General features: G+C 46.8%; 1 protein-coding gene across 6 annotated transcripts in view; it reads right to left on the reverse strand.

The window, feature by feature from the left end:
• Positions 1-18,782, reverse strand: part of ANKS3 (ankyrin repeat and sterile alpha motif domain containing 3) — a 29,369-nt gene that overhangs the window by 6,740 nt on the left and 3,847 nt on the right. For 4 of the 6 annotated variants that reach the window (XM_059895979.1, XM_059895977.1, XM_059895976.1 and 1 more), the window contains exons 2-7: positions 17,751-17,968; positions 15,362-15,560; positions 15,045-15,166; positions 13,765-13,846; positions 4,737-4,872; positions 1,214-1,372 (exon numbers count right to left, since the gene is read on the reverse strand). In XM_059895979.1, coding sequence (XP_059751962.1) covers positions 1,214-1,372; positions 4,737-4,872; positions 13,765-13,846; positions 15,045-15,166; positions 15,362-15,560; positions 17,751-17,920 — 868 coding nt within the window. In that variant the 5' untranslated portion in view covers positions 17,921-17,968. The other 2 variants (XM_059895981.1, XM_059895982.1) reach the window with 2 other exon arrangements.

Raw genomic sequence — 18,782 nt, forward strand, 5'->3', positions numbered from 1 at the left:
AAAACAAGGAGAAGAGGCAGAACACAAACCAGAGTGTTTAATTCCGCCTTTGCCCCTGCCTCTGCCCCACAGAAAGTACGTGTATTTGCATGAAAGAGCCTGGCTGGTGGGACCACAGGTAACTTATTTTCTTCTTTATACCTTTCTGAAGTTAGAGATTTTTTACATCAGCACATGCCATTTATCATTCAAAAATGTTTTTTAACTTTTGGCAAAGAGCATATATGCACTTACAGAAAATTAAACTTTCACACAGTGTAAGAAGAAAAACAATCTCCTGAAAGGCCGGAGCTGAGAGGCTGGTGAACACTCCTTCCTATGCCCCGGCCACAGCTCAGGCGGGACAGGTGGCCTGGGCTCCTCCAAAGGAACAGACTCTGCCCCTCATCCCAGAGCCCCGAGCTCCCAGCTGCCAGACCAGACGCCCGTGTCCTCGCCCGCAGCACCGGCTCACCAGTCAGCCCCCCGGACGTGGGAGGAAGCAGGCCTGGTTACCAGCCAGCGCCAGGACCCCTTCCAAGGGTCTGAGAAGGGAATCAAGTCCTCACATGGTCTCCTGGCTGGGAGGGGGTTCTGAGGGCTTCTCGCTAGACCAGCGGCCTTGCCACTGATGGGCGAGACCCACACTGGAGTCTGGTCACTTAGTCAGGCCAGCACAAGAGACAGCGTCAAGCCCAATTCGCCCCAAGAACTCAGCGCCTGTGCTCCCCAAGAGCATTGCACTCAACACTCAGGAGCTGACGGTCTGACAAAAACTCAGGCCATCTGGAAACTCAGGGTCTAGGGTTCTGGCCCACCAGGTGTCTGGTGGGCAGTTCTCAAATCCACACCCTGAGAAAAGAGCACGAGGGCAGAGTCCTCCCCAGGAGATGTGGCAGAGACAGGAAGGGGACTCAACGGTCACGTCCTCCCTGCTGGGCTGACCCACCCACGTGAGGAATGGATCCGAGCTCAGCTATATCTCTCCTACAGGAGAGAATGTTCTATTTGTAGTTTTAACCAACAGAAAGGAAACTCAAAGGACGAACCGAAACCCAAGAGCGAGCCACTGTCTGACTTGTCTCCATCCCTGTGATGGACTCTGAGTCCTTGAGCCGCTGCTCCCACCCGGCAGCCCAGGCGGCCCCCCCGCCAGGAGCCTGAGAGTCACTCGTTCTCTCAGACAGAATCCTAGACTACGGTGTCGAAGCCACCGGGATCGTGGGGCACTCACCATAGCAAGGCTGCTGCATCCTGCCTCCGAGTCCAATAGCTGTGAGCCTGGCCAAGGCTCGCGGCCCCTCGTGGATGCTGAGGCCCTTCTTCCGACAGGGCCTCTGTCTCTGAGGGACGGGGCAGGATTCATCTGAAGAGCTCAGATCTTCGTATTTTTCTGTGGGTCAAACACCAAAATTTAGACAGTATGTTCAGTGATGGACTAATTTACTAATCCTCATAATGAACTGAAATAAAGATCATTGTAATTGCTTTTTTCCTTTTCCTAAATTAAGAAAAGTGTTCCCAGGATGTCACCTGTAAGAAATGCCACAATGGGCGGGTCCACTGCTCAGATGGGCCACAGGGACATGGGGCGGGGGGGGGAGTAAAATTGCTAAGTATGGTGAGCGGATCCAACTCATCCCTCTCGCTGAGTTTCCAGAATTTTTTACAACATGTAAGTATGTTAACAGTCAGAAATACATTCTGTTCTAAGCTGAGGTGACAAGTAAGATCCATCTCTTCATAAACATATGGCAATGGCAGTCACAACTTCTTAAACCATTTTATATTCTCAACCTGAACAATCTCTTAGGAAACAAGTGCCACATGACAGCTCTGTGTGCTGTTTTACGACCCGTCTGAGCTGAAGAGCTCAGTGTGCCCACAGCTGTCATTTTATAGCTTTTCATTGTTTTCCATATTTCATTACACCTAGAAGACAAAATTCAGGGGTTTATTTGTAGAAGGTACCCATTGGGTAAGATCTCACTTTGGAGTTGGTGAACTGGGGTGGTGACATGCAGAGAAGCCCCTCATTACCACTGTATCCCCTGTGTGCTGGTGTCTGTTACAAAGCAGTCCTGAGGCCAGGAAGGGAGCGGCTCACTCAGACGTGAACTGAAGGCTCAGCCCAGCCACTGCCCAAGAACAAGAGAGTCACTGGCCCGGTTTCCAAGCCCAGGCCAGTGACGCCGAGTGGACCCCTCCCTCACACTCCAGGATCCATGCCGCCAGGAAGAGACTGGGGTCTATCCAAGCAGAAGCTGAAGGAGTCATAAAAAATAAATGTTCAGGCAGGGGAACCAAGGAAAAGGTGGCTCCACGAGTCTGAACCTCCTGACGTGGCCCCTTGATCCCATACAGCTGGCAGAACAGACAGAACCACACGAACCCCACACCCCAACATGGCCCAGGTGGCAGGGAGCCCCACAGACGCCAGCATCCCTGATGCCCGGGAGGAGGCGAGCACCCGCTCCAGCAGAGACTCAGCACTCACCCCATTCTCTGCAGAGAGACTAGTGGGTCTAGGAAACACACCACACAGAAGAGAGACGTGGGTAAAGACCAGGCCCAGATGGTTTCACAGGAGAATCCTTCAAAGACCACATGGGGGACTTCCCTGGTGGTCCAGTGGTAAAGAATCCGCCTTCCAACACAGGGGATGGGGGTTTGATCCCTGGTCGGGGAACTAAGATCCCACGTGCTGCGGGGCAGCTAAGCCCATGCGCCTCAACTACTGAGCCCGCACTTGCGTGCTGCAAACTACAGAGCCTACGCGCCCTGGAGCCCACGCACCACAACTAGAGAGAAGCCCGTGTGTTGCAATGACAGATCCCACGTGCCACAACTAAGGCCCGATGCACCACCAAAAAAAAAAAAAGACCACATGGGACCAATGCTACATAAATTGTTCTAGAGCACAGAAAGGAAGGGAAACTTTCCAGTTCTTTTAATGAAGTATAATATTGAGACCTATAACTGATAAAGATAGACAAAGGAAAATCACAGACCAACATCACTTATGAATATCCATACAAAATTAATAAACATTAGCAAACAGAATCTAGAACCACATTAAGAAAAGAGTACACCAAGTGGGATTTATGCCAAGAATGTAAAGTTGGTTCATTATTAAGAAATTCATTAACATAATATACTGTGTTAATAGGTCTAAGGAGAAAATTCACAATCATCTCCATAGATGTTGAAAACACCTTTGACAAAATTCAGCACTTACCCTATAAAAACATTCAAGAATACAGGAAATGACAAATACTTTCTTAACATGATAACATATATGCAGACCTTACTCTGCAAGCCAACATCTTACTTTTTTTAAAAAAACATTTATTTTTTATTCTTTATTTATTTTCATTTATATTTTTTATTTTTTGGCCGCACCACACAGCACACGGGATCTTAGTTCCCCAAACAGGGATTGAACCCGCGCCCCCTGCAGTAGAAGTGTGGAGTCTTAACCACTGGACTGCCAGGGAAGTCCCAAGCCAGCATCATACTTAACGTGGCATTTCTGCTAAGATCAGGACCAAAGTGAATGCTCACTACCTCATCTCATTCAACGGGGAACTAGAGGGATTAGTGAGTGCGATGAAAGCAAAGAAATCTGAGGTACAAAAATCAGGAAAAAAGTAGTAAATCTGTCTCTATTTGCAGGTTTTATGGCAGCGTACCTGGAAAACCCTAGAGAACAGATAAATAAAACGAATTCAGACAATGAAAGAACTCAATAAGGCAGCAGGCGGTAGAACTGTGGACAGACAGCAGTCGCCTTCCTCTGCACAGACAACAAGCCGTTCAAGGCTATGATGGCAGCATTAAGAGGGATAATGCGTTTACAACAGCAATGACGAAAATCAGACCCTCAGGAATAAACTTCAGTTATATGCAAAATGTATTTGAGGAAAAATTTAAAACCCTCTTGCAAGACACGAAAGTACACTTGAACAAAAGGACGTCCCTTGGTCTTAGGGCGACTCAACAACACAGAGAAGCAGTTCATTTGTACATTTGCCACAGTCACAAAAATATCAGCACGCTGTTTTTAAGCAGCTAGACAAGCTGATGCTCAAGTTCACACAGAAAAGCAAGTGCCAGGAAACACTGGAGAAGGAAAGCTATGAGGAGGGCCGGCCCCACCAGGTGGCAACACATGTCAGAGAAAGCCTCTGTCATTTACACAGGGTGGGTCTGTGTGTGCAGAGTCCAGTGGAACAGAACAGGCAGTCCAGAAACAGACCTGAATGCAAACAGAAATTCAGAATATATGGTAAAGATCACTAGGTCAAAAATGGACTTCTAAACACATGATACTAGAACAACGGGGCAGCTGTTTGGAAAAAACCATCCGTGAAAATACATTGTGAATGGATCAGAGATCTACATGGAGAAATGAAACCATACACATACTAGAGAAAAACATGGGCAATTTGTTGTACAACCAGGGCATAGGGCAAGATTTTCTGTGACTTAAAACCCAGAGGCAATAAACGATGAATTTGACTACATAAAATTAAAACATCTGCATGGCAACAAACAGCACAAGCAAAGTCAAGAAACAAAAACCAGAGTGATCCCCTCTGTGAGCTGCCCTCCTCCTCCCTGTCCTGCCCATCCTCAGCCTGGCAGTCCCGCCCTACATTCTACACCCTCTCCCCTCAGCCCGGGTCCCGGCGAGGCTCCAGGAGCCAAAGGGGAGGAGGGGACGCCAGCAGAGGCCTGGCCGCAGACGCAGGTACCTGGGCTCCGGTAGAGGCTCTTGGGCAGAGAAGGTGAGTGAGTGTCTATCAGCCCCACAATCTTCATGTGTCCATACTGCTTGGCCAGCATCCGGGCTGTGGCTCCACTGTGGTCTCTCGTGTCCACTTTGACTCCCTGTGAAAGTTTGTGAAAGAAGAAGAGTTAGGAACCTCGCCCACAAAGCAGCCTGGCTTCGGGGCTGCAGACCCTGGAGGAGAGGGAGGGCGCCGGCATCTTCCTGACAAGCCCACATCCCTGCGAGAAAGTGGGGAAGGCTATCTATCTATCTATCTATCTATCTATCTATCTATCTATGGCTGCGTTGGGTCTTCGTTGCTGCACGGGCTTTCTTTTTAGTTGCAGCGAGCAGGGGCTACTCTTCGTTGCAGTGTGCAGGCCTCTCATTAAGGTGGCTTCTCTTGTTGTGGAGCATGGGCTCTAGGTGCACAGGCTTCAGTAGTTGTGGTACATGGGCTCAGTAGTTGTGGCTCGCGGGCTCTAGAGTGCCAGCTCAGTAGTTGTGGTGCACGGGCTTAGTTGCTCCACAGCATGTGGGATCTTCCCAGACCAGGGCTCGAACTCGTCTCCCCTGCATTGGCAGGCACTTAACCACTGCACCACCAGGGCAGCCCTGGGAAGGCGCTTCTTAGTGACAAGAGTGTGAGGCGCCCGGCTGGCTCTGACGCTGCAGACACACACTAAATGGGGAGCATGTGTCCCACTCGCTGCACCTCTCTTCAAACAGAGAAAACTGGAGACAACAGATTCACTGGAGGGCCAGCCTTTAAAAACCATAATCAGATTGGGAGCACCACCCTTCTGAAACAGAATTTGGTAACTTTTACCCAAAGCCCTAAAAAGTACTTATCGTCTTCAGCACAACAGTTCCACTTCCACACCACATATCTGCAATAACAAAAACCCAGAGACAACTTAAATGCTCAGGGGGGTGGAGAGTCAGCTATATTACTGCCATAAGTGCTGGTATTTACAAATAACAAAATTATAACCAAGATTTAAAAAGGACCACGATACAAAACTGTATATATACATTACAACTGCGACAAAACAAAAAAGTATATAGAAAGTAATACTGGAAGGAAATATGCCCAAACTGTTAGTATTATTTTTAAGCAATAAGATAATGGGGATTTTCACATCTTCCTAATCTTCTATATTTTCTAAATTTACTACTATGAGCACGTTTACTTTTGAAACTGGAAAAGCCCAATAAGCTTTCCATTTTGAAAGCTTCAACCATGCAGCCTCGTAGTTGATGGTGGGACTACGAGCCCGTGCTCTGGAGGGCAAGTCAGCAAGAGATAGCTGAAACCTGAAAAGTGTGCACGCCCTCCGACCCAGAAATTCCACTTCTGGAAATTTAACCTCAGGAAATAATGAAGGATATACACTAACATTTAGGATCTTCCCTGAAGCATTTAGCATAGTGAGAACTAAAAAGAACTAGTTCACTAGGGGATTAGTGAAATAAGTGAGAACACATAAAATGGAACACCACCCACCCACTTACATGACGGGGCCAAGTGTATGTAGAAACCTGGGCAGGTGTGCACAAGACATCATTAAGAGAAAAAAAGCACATTACAAAACATCCTGTATAATGGAATTCCACTTTGACTTAAAATATTTATCCATAAAAAACTAGGATACTTGGGAATTCCCTCACAGTCCAGTGGTTAAGACTTGGGCTTTCAGTGCCGCGGACCTGGGTTCGATCCCTGGTTGGGGAACTAAGATCCCATAAGCTGCATGGTGTGGAAAAAAAAAAAAACTAGGACACTCAACAATGTGTTAATGTGTGCTATCTCTGGGTGATGGGATTATGAGTGATTTTTGCTTTCTGTTTGCTTAAATATACTTTCTAATTCTTTTATAGCAAGTATATATCGCTTGTATAATAAATATTTACATATGTACTTTTTTTCCCCTACTTTAGAAAACTATGATCAACTGACAGTCTTGGTTGAGCCCAGTACAGAAGGTGATTATCACACTTCCCACTGCTAGGAAAAAAAACGCATTTGTACAAGAGCCTAATTGAGCTTTACTTTCTATAATCCCCAACTTTCCAGAGCTCTGGTTAGAAATCAGCAATGAAACCTTCAGCCTTAAAAGATCATTTCTAGGGGGGTGGCAGGAGAGAAAATTGGATGAAGGTGGCCAAAAGGCACAACATCCTGGGGGGAGGGGCAAAATAGGGGTAGCGGATTAAGAGGTATAAACTATTATGTAAAAATAAATAAGCTACAAGGATATATTGTACAAACAGGGAATGTAACCAATATTTTATAACTATAAATGGATATAACTTTTTGGGTTTTTTTGGCTATACCTCGCAGCTTGAGGGATCTTAGTTCTCTGACCAGGGATTGAAGCGGGGCCCCTGGCAGTGGAAGGACGGAGTCCTAACTACTGGACTGCCAGGGAAGTCCCTAAATGCAGTATAACCTTAAAAAATTGCGAATCACTATGTTGTATACCTGTAACATATAATATTGTACATCAACTACATCTCAATGAAAATTTTTAAAAAGGCACAAACTTCCAGTTGTAAGTAGAAACTAGGGATGTAATGTACAACATGATGACCACGGTTAACACTGCTATGTGTTATATAGGAAAGTTAAGAGAGTAAATCCAAAAGAGTTATCATCACAAGGAGATATATGTATATAGATATTTGTATCTATAGGAGATTATGGATATAAACTAAACTTACTGTGGTAAGCATTTCTTGATATACAGAGGTCAAATAATTATGCTGTACACCTTAAACAGTGATGTATATCAATTATATCTCAATAGAGCTGAAAAAAAGATAATTTCTAGTTTCAGTTTGATAGAAGGACCCAAAGGTTTCAACCAGAAAAACAATACCATCTTTTTTTTTTTTTTTAAACAAATAAAGCGATTTTGTCCAAATTCACTTATCTATTTCTGTGTAATTAACCATTCTTTTTTTTTTTTTTTTAAGAGGTCTCCCTAAGGACATGATATTTTTTATTTATTTATTTATTTATTTATTTATTTATTTATGGCTGTGTTAGGTCTTCGTTTCTGTGCGAGGGCTTTCTCTAGTTGTGGCAAGCGGGGGCCACTCTTCATCACGGTGCACGGGCCTCTCACTATCGCGGCCTCTCTTGTTGCGGAGCACAGGCTCCAGACGCGCAGGCTCAGTAATTGTGGCTCACGGGCCCAGCCGCTCTGCAGCATGTGGGATCTTCCCAGATCAGGGCTCGAACCCGTGTCCCCTGCATTGGCAGGCAGATTCTCAACCACTGCGCCACCAGGGAAGCCCAACAATACCATCTTTACTGAAGGATTTTTTCTTTTTTTTGGCTGCACCACGGGGCATGTGGGATCCTCTTAGTTCCTCGACCAGGGATCGAACCCGCACCCCCTGCATTGGAAGCGCAGAGTCTTAACCACTGGACCGCCAGGGAAGTCCCTGAAGGATTTTAACTAATATCTATTTTTAAGCCTGGAAGACTTCAGCTTCAGATTATACTAAAGGGAAAAAAGAGTAGTAACACTATTCCTTAGTGAGGAAGAAAACAGAACTGACAACAAGAAGGCTCCAAAGGTGAGGGAAGAAAATATTAGAATTTCCATCAATTTATTTATCCTTTAAATTTTTTTGTTTTTCTATTTTATAATGTACATAATATGTAACTAGAGAAGAACATGATAGAAGTTCATTTTAACTGACAGGAAAATGAGTTCATTTAACTGACAGGAAGGTGGGATCACAAAGCTGAGAGGACGTGAACCAGCGTGATGGGGGGGGTTACTCCCCATAAGGAGGCCATAGCACCCTCAGCTCCCTCCTAGGAGAGGCCCAGCCCACCCTACATGGTCCTACTGGAAGGAGGGACATGGGGTACGAGGGAAGTGGCTGCAGCCCCTTCCTCCCCTGGCAAAGAGCACGGGGTGCCCGGCCTCCAAGTGTGGAGCCTGGCTAAGGGGGCAGGTCAGGGGACTGGGTGGGCTCACCCATGACTGAGCAGGAGGAAATCTGCAGGCAATGAGGAGCATCCACATAGGGACAGCCAGACGGCCTCCCTAGCAAAGGAATGACCCGGCCCATCAGCCAAAAAGCAACCGCCAGAACTGACCAGCCCCTTCCACTCCTGATTAGTGCATTGGGGAGGTTCACTGTTGATTTCCTGAGTTTGATAACTGTATGTGATAATGAAAGAGAAAATTCTTGTTTTAAGAAAAACATACTAAAGTATTTAGGAGGGGGACTTCCCTGGTGGCAAAGTGGTTAAGAATCCGCCTGCCCATGCAGGGGACATGGGTTAGATCCCTGGTCCCGGGAAGATCCCACATGCCGTGGAGCAGCTAAGCCCGTGTGCCACAACTACTGAGCCTGCGCTCTAGAGCATGCGAGCCACAACTACTGAGCCCACATGCCACAACTACTGAAGCCGGGGCGCCTAGAGCCCATGCTCCGCAACAAGAGATGCCACCACAATGAGAAGCCCCGCTTGCCACAACTAGAGAAAATCCGTGCGCAGCAACGAAGACCCAATGCAGCCAACAAATAAAGAAAAAGAAAAAAAGAAAATGGTTTCTTTAAAAAAAAAAAAAAAGTATTTAGGAGGAAAAGGGCATTATGTCAGCAACTTACTTTCAAATGGTTCCAAGAAAGATAATAGGTATATAGAGACTGATACAGAAAATGAAGTGAAATGTTAACATTTGGGGAATTCAGTGAAGGTATGCAAATTCTCTGTACTATTTTATAACATTTCTTTAAGTCTGAATTGTTTCAAAGTTTAAAATTTAGAAAATTTTCCAAAATAAATCCAATACAATTTGTTTTCCCTACATACGAGTCACCCACATACAATCTCAGACCCAGCCGGAGAGTAAAGGCACCAAGTGAGGGTGTAATCTGCACGGTACATAAATGATCAAAAGTCTGATTCTCTAATACGTTTTCCTTTTAAAAAATTGTAACAGTAACTGTCCCTTATGGTCTCCAGTTCTACCTTATTTAAGATCAGGCTCTAAGCTCAGAGGCAGAAGTTATGCTTTTCACAGCCAGGGCTCCCTGCCCTGCATCAACGCCTGTCCCTTTGCTACGTCTTAAGGAGGCCTAGTTCGTGTGAGTGGAATTACCTTCAAAGAATAATTATGTTCAGAAAAGGAAGCGCAGATGGCAAATAGATATATGAAAAAGATGCTCAACCTCACGAGAAATCAGGGAAAGGCAAAAATCAACAGGAGACCACTCAGCTGATAGCAGGTACCAAGGGTTTTGAGGGGACAGGAGATGCAAGCTATGAAACGCTGTCGGAAGTGTGCAAACTGGGACACCTACGGGGGAGAGCAAGGTACACTCTCTAGTGAATATGCACCCAGCCTACACACCCAAAATTCTGCTTTGAAGAACACATCCTGATCTCCTAAAGAAATCCCTTCACATATGCTCAAGAGGACAGGTAGAAAATGCTAACTGCAGCACTGATGGGAATAGCAAGGTGGACATGACTTAGGGGTCCACTGACAAAGGAATGGAAAATATACCGTATTCATACATTCAATAAATACAGAGGTGATAAAATGAGTGAACCCCGTCTACATGTACCACACTGTGTTAAATGACACAGTCATTATATAAATATATAACATATAAATAAATATATTATTTACATAAATCTTTAAAATATATAAAACAAGTCTACATGCTGCTTAAGGACACAGCATGTGATGAGAGTATAAAGTCAGGGACAGGAAAGGTACAGACCAACATCTGGATAGTGGTTACCTCTGGATTCATGTGGATTAGTTGTATTAATATTATCTTCTGTACTATTTTAAATGTTTAAAGTACTTCATAATTTAAGAGTCATAATGCTTACTGCTGTGGACAGCGTTCAAGTTGGTACAACTTGCTCTTTGGATAGCAATTTGGCAACATCCACGTTATGGCTGTACTTAGGCTACATCCAAAACTTCTACCTTTAGTACCGAACTGTACAAATGTGATCGCACAAGTGTGTGGAGAAGTATGTGTGCAGATATCCCACACAGCACTGTGCATGAAGGCAAATACAACTTGATTCTATCTGCAGACCACTGTTAGAGAAACTGATTCATCCCTACAAGGGAGTGCTATGCTGCCATACAAGAGACAAGAGAGCTTTATATCTACTGATATAGAACAATCCAGGATAGACAAGTTTAAAAAAAAACAAACAGGATTTCCCTGGTGGCGCAGTGGTTAAGAATCCACCTGCCAAAGCAGGGGACGCAGGTTCACTCCCTGGTCAGGGAACTAAGATCCCACATGCCACGGAGCAACTAAGCCCACGTGCCGCAACTACTAAGCCTGTGAGCCACAACTACTGAGCCCGTGCGCCACAACTGGAGAGCCCTCACACCACAACTACTGAGCCCGTGCACTCTGGAGCCCATGCGCCACAACTAGAGAGAAGCCCACGTGCCGCAACTAAGACCCAACACAGCCATAAATAAATAAATAAATAAGACAATTCATAAAAGAAATACAAATCGTCAATAAATAGGTTTTAAAATGTTCAATCTCACTAATAAGTACAAACCAAAACGAGATGCCACTTTTCTCCTACCAAACTGGCAAAACTTTACGATGGTAACATCTAGGGCTGGTGAGGATGTGAGAAAATGGGCATCGTCATGTATTACTGGTGGAAAGGACAAGAGAGACATCCTTTTTAGTGGGAATTTGTTAGAACTTACTAAATATTTCCCCCGTTGAACTTTTTAAACAACTTTATTAAGATATAATTCTTCTACCATGCAATTCATCCACTTACAGTTTACACTTCAATGGTGGACAACCACCACCACAATTTCAGAACGTCTTCATCACCCTGAAAAGAAATCCTGTACCTCCCCCCAGCCCTAGGCAACCACTAATCTACTGGTTTCCACAGATATGCTTATTCTGAAGATTTCATACAAAAGGAATCATACAATATTCAGCCTTTGTATCTGGCTTCTCTCACCTAGCATATTTTCAAAGTCCATCCAGGTTGTAGCACAGGGAAGTACTTCACTCCTTCTTATGGCCAATTAATATTCCATTGTATGCATGTAATAATTTTATTTATCCGCTTATGGACATTTGGGTTCTTTTCACTGTTTGGCTATTACAAACAACACTGTTATGGACATTTATGTACAGGATTCTGCCTGGACCTGTTTTCAGTTCTCTTGGGTATATACCTAGGAGTGGTATATATCCAAGTGCTGGGTCATATGGTAACTCTATGCTTAACTGTTTGAGGAACTACCAGAATGTTTTCCAAAGAGGCTGCATCATTTTTCATTTACAGCAGTGTATGAGGGTTCCAATTTCTCCACGTCATTACCACCTCTTGTTATTGTCTTTTTTTATTATATTATTATTTTCCTGGTTGTTTTGATTTGCCATTTTCCCTGATGACTAATGATGTCAAGCATTTTTCCATGTGCTTATTGGCCATTTGTGTATCTTCTTTGGAGATGTATCTTTTCAGATCCTTTGCCCATTTTTTCATTGTCTTTTAACTGCCCTGTTTTTTTTCTTAAATTAATTAATTTATTTATTTTTGGCTGCTTGGGGTCTTCGTTGCTGCGCGTGGGCTTTCTCTAGTTGCAAAGAGCGGGGGCTACTCTTCATTGCGGTGCGCGTGCTTCTCACCGCGGTGGCTTCTCTTGTTGCGGAACACGGGCTCTAAGCACGTGGGTTTCAGCAGTTGTGGCACGCACGCTCAGTAGCTGTGGCTTCGCGGGCTCTAGAGCGTAGGCTCAGTAGTTGTGGTGCACGGGCTTAGTTGCTCCGTGGCACGTGGGACCTTCCCAGACCAGGGCTCAAACTGGTGTCCCCTGCATTGGCAGGCGCATTCTTATTAACCACTGCACCACCAGGGAAGCCCTAATTGCCTTTTTTTTTTTTTTTTTTTAAAGAAATTCATGTTCTTTTATTTATTTATTTATTTATTTATGACTGTGTTCTTCGTTTCTGTGCGAGGGCTTTCTCTAGTTGCGGCAAGTGGGGACCACTCTTCATCGCGGTGCGCGGGCCTCTCACCATCACGGCCTCTCTTGTTGCGGAGCACAGGCTCCAGACGCGCAGGCTCAGTAGTTGTGGTGCACGGGCCCAGTTGCTCCGTGGCACGTGGGACCTTCCCAGACCAGGGCTCGAACCGGTGTCCCCTGCATTGGCAGGCGCATTCTTATTAACCACTGCGCCACCAGGGAAGCCCCCTAATTGCCTTTTTATTAGGACCTATTAAGTTCAAAATGTGAGCACCAGCAATCCCTCTTGTAGAAATACAGCATGTAGAAATAACTGCATGCATGCTAAAGCTGTGTGTGCCAAGATATTCCCTGGAGCACTGCTTATAATTGCAAATTGTTAGAAACCTAAATTTCTACTAATAAGGAACTGACTGAACTAACTATGGCATGGATACTGCATGGAATACCATATAAGGGTAAGATGTCTATGGCATATTATTTTTTAGAAGCTGCAGATCAAATACACAGTAGAATCCCACTTTGTTCAAAACAAAAAGCCATGTATGTGTTTGCAGGTGTCTACAGACATACTTTCTCAGCAGAGGAAAATCCTGGGTCTCTTTATCAACCAACTGGGCATTTTGTGGGGGAACAGGGGGTGGGTGGAAAATGAAGGAAGATATTTGCCTCCTTATTCTATATAAATTTTTTTAAGTGATAGGATGATGAGTGCTATTTACTGTTTTAAAATTTTTTCCATACTTTTCAAATAATAGTATTTTTTAAATTATTACAGGAATAGGTGTCTATAGTTGCTCACCACTGTACCCCTAATGCCTAAGCACCACTCAGCACTTGGCATCAACAGATACTCAATGAAAATGTGTTGAATAAACCGATGAAGAGCAGTTATTTCTGTGTAGGAGAAAGTTCTGTTATAGTTTATTCTTCAGTGATATGATGCCTCACTTGCTGTGACTAAATTATAAGCTAATCAACAGGGTCACTTACATGATTCAGAAAATACTGCACAATTATTTCATGGCCAGCGGCAGCCGCTTCCATCAGAGGAGTGAATCCATATACAGGATCCCTGCAAGATGGAGACTGCAGTCAGATGGTGAGCAGAGGAAGCTCTCAGGGGCGGAAGCGTGCCTGCTGCAGACAAAACCTCAGCGACGCAAAGCCACCCATCCCCAGGCCCAGAGGGCTCCCTGAATGGGGAGAGATGAGAAAGTGAGTATCAACATATCAGTCCCGTGGTTTCTACCCCAGGTCTAGTCTTTTGTTCCTAAGACAATGTGTCTCCCATCTTCACTCCTCCTTGGCTGTTTCCCCCTGCTATGGCCTGAATCTCCACTTAATCACAGCAAAAAGCAGCTGTCGCCCTTCACTGCTCACAGACAGCTAGCACCTCCTCTCCACCTATCCAGATATCCTACATTTTGAGATCAACATCCTCCAGGAACCCTTCCAGGAGCTCCAGGACTAACGATCTCCTGCCCTCACTACACCTAATGCTTGCTTACGGTTAACTCAGCGCCCTCTTCCGAGTGCCCCCCACCCAGGTCCTCACTGGTTCACCTGGGCTAGAAGACAGGAAGCAAGCTAACCACTGGTTTTCATCCGTTCGAAGACACACGGTTTTCACATGCATCGCTGAAGTCAGAATGTCAATAAACGAAATACATTTTAATTAGAAGCATTTTTTTTCTTTCTTAGTGGCCTGTAAACCTACAGTGTGTTAAAACGGCTGACACCAGCCAGGGTGTGCAGTGTCAGGTGAATGCTGGGTTGAAGAGGATTATCATGGTGACAAGCTTTAGACAACAACCCTACTTCCAGCTTATATTTAAAACTTATGACTGTTTTCAAAGTATCACCTCACCTGATATATAGAAAAGGCAAGAAAGCTATAGGGATTTAGCATTTAATGCATGTCAATTCAGTGCCACGCACTATGTTAGGCCCCTGTTATATGACAGAACATGTAATTCTTCTAACAGTTCTATGACATGGGCATTGCCATCCTGTTTTCAGATAAAGGAAATAAGGCACAGAGAACTTAAAATGCTGCACACAATGCCACCTGACAGATGCATGAGAAAGCTAGGACGATCCCCATGCCTCCACGCCTAGGCGGGACTGTCCCCTCTGTCCCTTTGTCTTGAGCCTGTCAAACCAAGGCAGGGGCTCCCTGCACTCCAGCCTCTAGCTGCCTTGTCAGTTGCCCTCCTCAGAGTCAGACATGACCACCCCCCTCCTGCGGCCACTTAAGACCTCGTAATCACCTCACATTGGCGTTCGCTCCACTGTCCAAAAGGAACTTGACCATCTGCTGGTGCCCAGCACTGGTGCAGTGGAAGAGGGCAGTCCAGCCTTGAATGTCCTTCATTTCTAGCTCAGCACCTTGCTTCAAGAGAACACAGAATGCTCGTTAAGGCCGCGTCTCCTCTGCACAGGGTGGGCGCCCTCCAAGCCATCACGCTGAAAGAATCGAAGTGATTACCCGAGCACACGCACGCACACAGGGGCCTGCAGTGGTTCACGTCTCTGCAGAGCGGCCGGGGGCCCCTCAGGTTTCTGGCCTGAGGCCCTCGTAGCTCACCTGGAGGAGGAAATAGGCGATGCTCTCGTTGCCACAGCTGGAAGCCAGCATCAGCGGAGTCTGCCCTTCCGGGGTCGGCACATTCACACTCACCCCCGCCTCGAGCAGCAGGTGCACGATGGTATCGTGTCCAATGTAGGAGGCATACATCAGCGGGGTCCAGCCACCACCATTCTTCTTATTCAAATCTAACTCTCTCCTAAACAAACGCAAGACATGCTAGACACGCCAGCCATCTCATAGGTGGGGTTTACCAAAGCCGGTGGCCAGGCCAGGCCAAGAGAAAGAGCAGGAAGTGCTGACATGCTGACAGGAAGCAGTCACATGCCACCCTGGATGTCACTGGCGGGGGAGGGGGGGGGGAGTGACTACACTTGCCGGACAACTGCCTTTGCAAACTTCCTCAAGTTTGCCTCCCTCCTCTGATTTTTCGTTCTCATCTGCACCCTCCTCCTACCCTAAGGCCAGCAATTCTCTTTTTTGCTACCACCAGCTACATAGACGGTTCTCAACCACGGGAGATTCTGCCCCCAGGGGACAGTTGGCAAAGTCTGGAGACATTTTTGGTTGTCACACCTGGGGAGGGAAAAGCTACTGGCATCTGGTGGGTGGAGGCCAGGGACGCTGCCCAACATCTTACAGTGCACAGGACGCCCCTCACAACACAGAATGAGCCGGCCCAGGCTGTCAGCAGTGCCGAGGCCAAGAAACCCCGACCTGCAGCCTTGACTACCTCCCGCCAACAGACCAGTCTGCTAGTCCAGCACCAAGGGGAGAGGAAAGAGGAGGGGACTCAGACAGTGGACGATTTCTCCTTTGTTGTCCTACCCTACAGAAACATTCTTGGAAAAATCCATGACCAAAGAATCCTGTCTTTCTCACTGATTTCCATTACAATTCTGGAAAAGTGTTTCCTACAGGAAAAACAATGCAGGCTTCCCAACCCAGAGTTTGGGGTCAGGGGGTGGAAGTAAGACCCACTTCCAGGAGCATCCTGCCTGTTTCACGCCCCAGTCTTTCCTCCTCCACAATCCTTGCCTCCAGTGGAGGTACCAAGTGACAATCAACCCATGCAGTTCGTGCCTCTCCTAGGTACACACACTAAGCTACACCACACAGTTAGTTTCCATTCACCAGCACGTTCTACTGACCCTGGCCTTGGACCCAGGCAGCCATTTCCCAGGTCCTGATCCCAGGAATGCAGGGGTAGCCACTGGCTGGGAGAGCCGCCTGGAGACCAGCCCATTCTCACCACACGCCCGCCCACATGGACAGGGAGGCGCCCCCCACCCCCACCGCTTAGCAGAGCGGCCCTGGGGTTCTGGCAACCCCCTTCAGCCGAATCCTCCCTTCTGACCCCTCCAAATCCCCCTCGGGTCCCCAGTGTGTGTTTACTGTGCACCAGCCTCGGTCTCAGCAGGTGTCACAACCCCAATCAGAACACAAACACTTCCTAGAGCCGTTCTGGACTGTGCATTTTAACAGCACACCCGAAGGCTTAAAAGCCTGTGAATGTTAAAGGAGCAGAACTATAGGTGGGGTCGTGGTGACCCTGTCGGGGGATGTGCTGCCTGCACACCCACCCGGTACAGGAGTACCAACTGGCCAGATGCTCATAAGTGATGGCTATGACCTGGGAGCCAGAAACGGGGCTTCCACGAGGCTCTGCTTTAACTCCCCAAACTGGAACTGGAAAAGGCCCAGGTAGGTATGGACATAGGTTGCTTCTCTAAGTTATCGATGAGATGATAACGGTGAGCACAAAGTGTGGCAGACAAAGTGGGAAGAGATGAGAAGATGGATCCCTTTCCAAAAATTACACTGAGTATCAAACCGTACTTCAAACAAGAAGGCGCTAAGAAGCAGTGCTGTTTAGGGGGACCTAATATGCATGTAAGATCAGTGAAAACGGCATGTGGGCAGTGAGTAAGGTGCAATCCTCCAGGTGGGGATAACCCCACCTCCTCCTCTATGGCAGAAGCTAAAGGGGAGAGGGTGGCAGGAGGGATTAAAATGAAGCTTCTGGGGAAAGAAGGCCATAGGGCGTTGCTTTCAATCTTTATTTTTGTTTTGTTTGAGCATTTCTGCAATTAGTGAAAACCGTAAAATTACTCTGGTTAAAGTAAGCCTGAGATGAACAATTTCTAAGCCTATGAAAAAAGTTTAAGCTGCCTTTTTCTTCCTCGGAATCAAAACTGCTTTCCTTATCGGCATCCAGCATAAATCATCACTGACAACAGCCCAAGAGAAGCAGCAGTTGATCTACCCAAGGATTAAATGTCTACAGCTGCGGGCAAGGCCCCCGCTAGCTTCCTGATGGCTCCACCTGAGAGCTGAACCATGGAGCTCAAAAATCCAAGAGGAAGGAACATTTCCCAAGATCTCTTACCGCTGCACACATTCCTTCACCACTTCATACTGGCCAATGGAGGCAGCTGTGTGAAGATCCAAGGGGACGGCCAGCTCCTCCCGGCTGACCTGCGCACCCAGCCCGTGCCACATAGACAAGCTGCGGCTCAGCAGCTCTGGCTCGCTGGCTTCATCGCTGAGCTCCGACATCGCTGTGGAGGGAGGCACTGGGGTCGTTAGGTCTTTCCTTCCTGGTAGCTACACGGAGTGAAAACGGCATGGTCACACTCCTGCCCACAGCAGGCGGCTATGTCACTGCCCTGACAGACTGTTGCCCAATGTACCCAACTCCTGGGACTGACCAGACAACTTCCTTTCAATAAATATCATATGTGGTAATTCCCTGGTGGTCCAGCGGTTAAGTTTCCACGCTCCCAATGCAGGGGGCCCAGATTCGATCCCTGGTCAGGGATCTAAGATCCCGCAAGCCCTGCAGTGCAGCCAAAAAGAAAAAAAATTGTATGGTTCGGGCAGCTCCATCATGCTAGTACTGGTGAGCTTGTCACTAGGCAGAAAAAGAGGAGCACATGTGTCATAAACTGTGGCATATATTTTCCTTTATCGACCCCCAGGCCCCACATTCTAGAAAGGCAACTCAAGGAGCCTGACAACCTCTTGGATGGGAAGCAGAGAAATGGTAATTAGGTCAGTGGACCAAATCAGCTCTCAGATGTGGTGAAAAAGAACCCTGGGGCTTCCTGGTGGCACAGTGGTTGAGAGTCCACCTGCCAACGCGGGGGACACAGGTTCAATCCCTGGTCTGGGAGGATCCCGCATGCCACAGAGCAACTGAGCCTGTGGGCCACAGCTGCTGGGCCTGCGTGCCACAGCTGCTGAGGCCCACGTGCCTGGAGGCCGTGCTCTGCAGCGGGAGCGGGAGGCTCCGCCACGGTGGGAGGCCCGTACACTGCGGCGGGGAGTGGCCCCCGCTCGCCGCAACTAGGAGGGGCCTGCATGCAGCAGGGAAGACCCAACGCAGCCAAAAATAAATACATAAAATTTAAAAAAATAA

This window comes from Balaenoptera ricei, chromosome 15 (genome assembly GCF_028023285.1).
Source record: "Balaenoptera ricei isolate mBalRic1 chromosome 15, mBalRic1.hap2, whole genome shotgun sequence".
NCBI classification, from domain to species: Eukaryota; Metazoa; Chordata; class Mammalia; order Artiodactyla; family Balaenopteridae; genus Balaenoptera; species Balaenoptera ricei.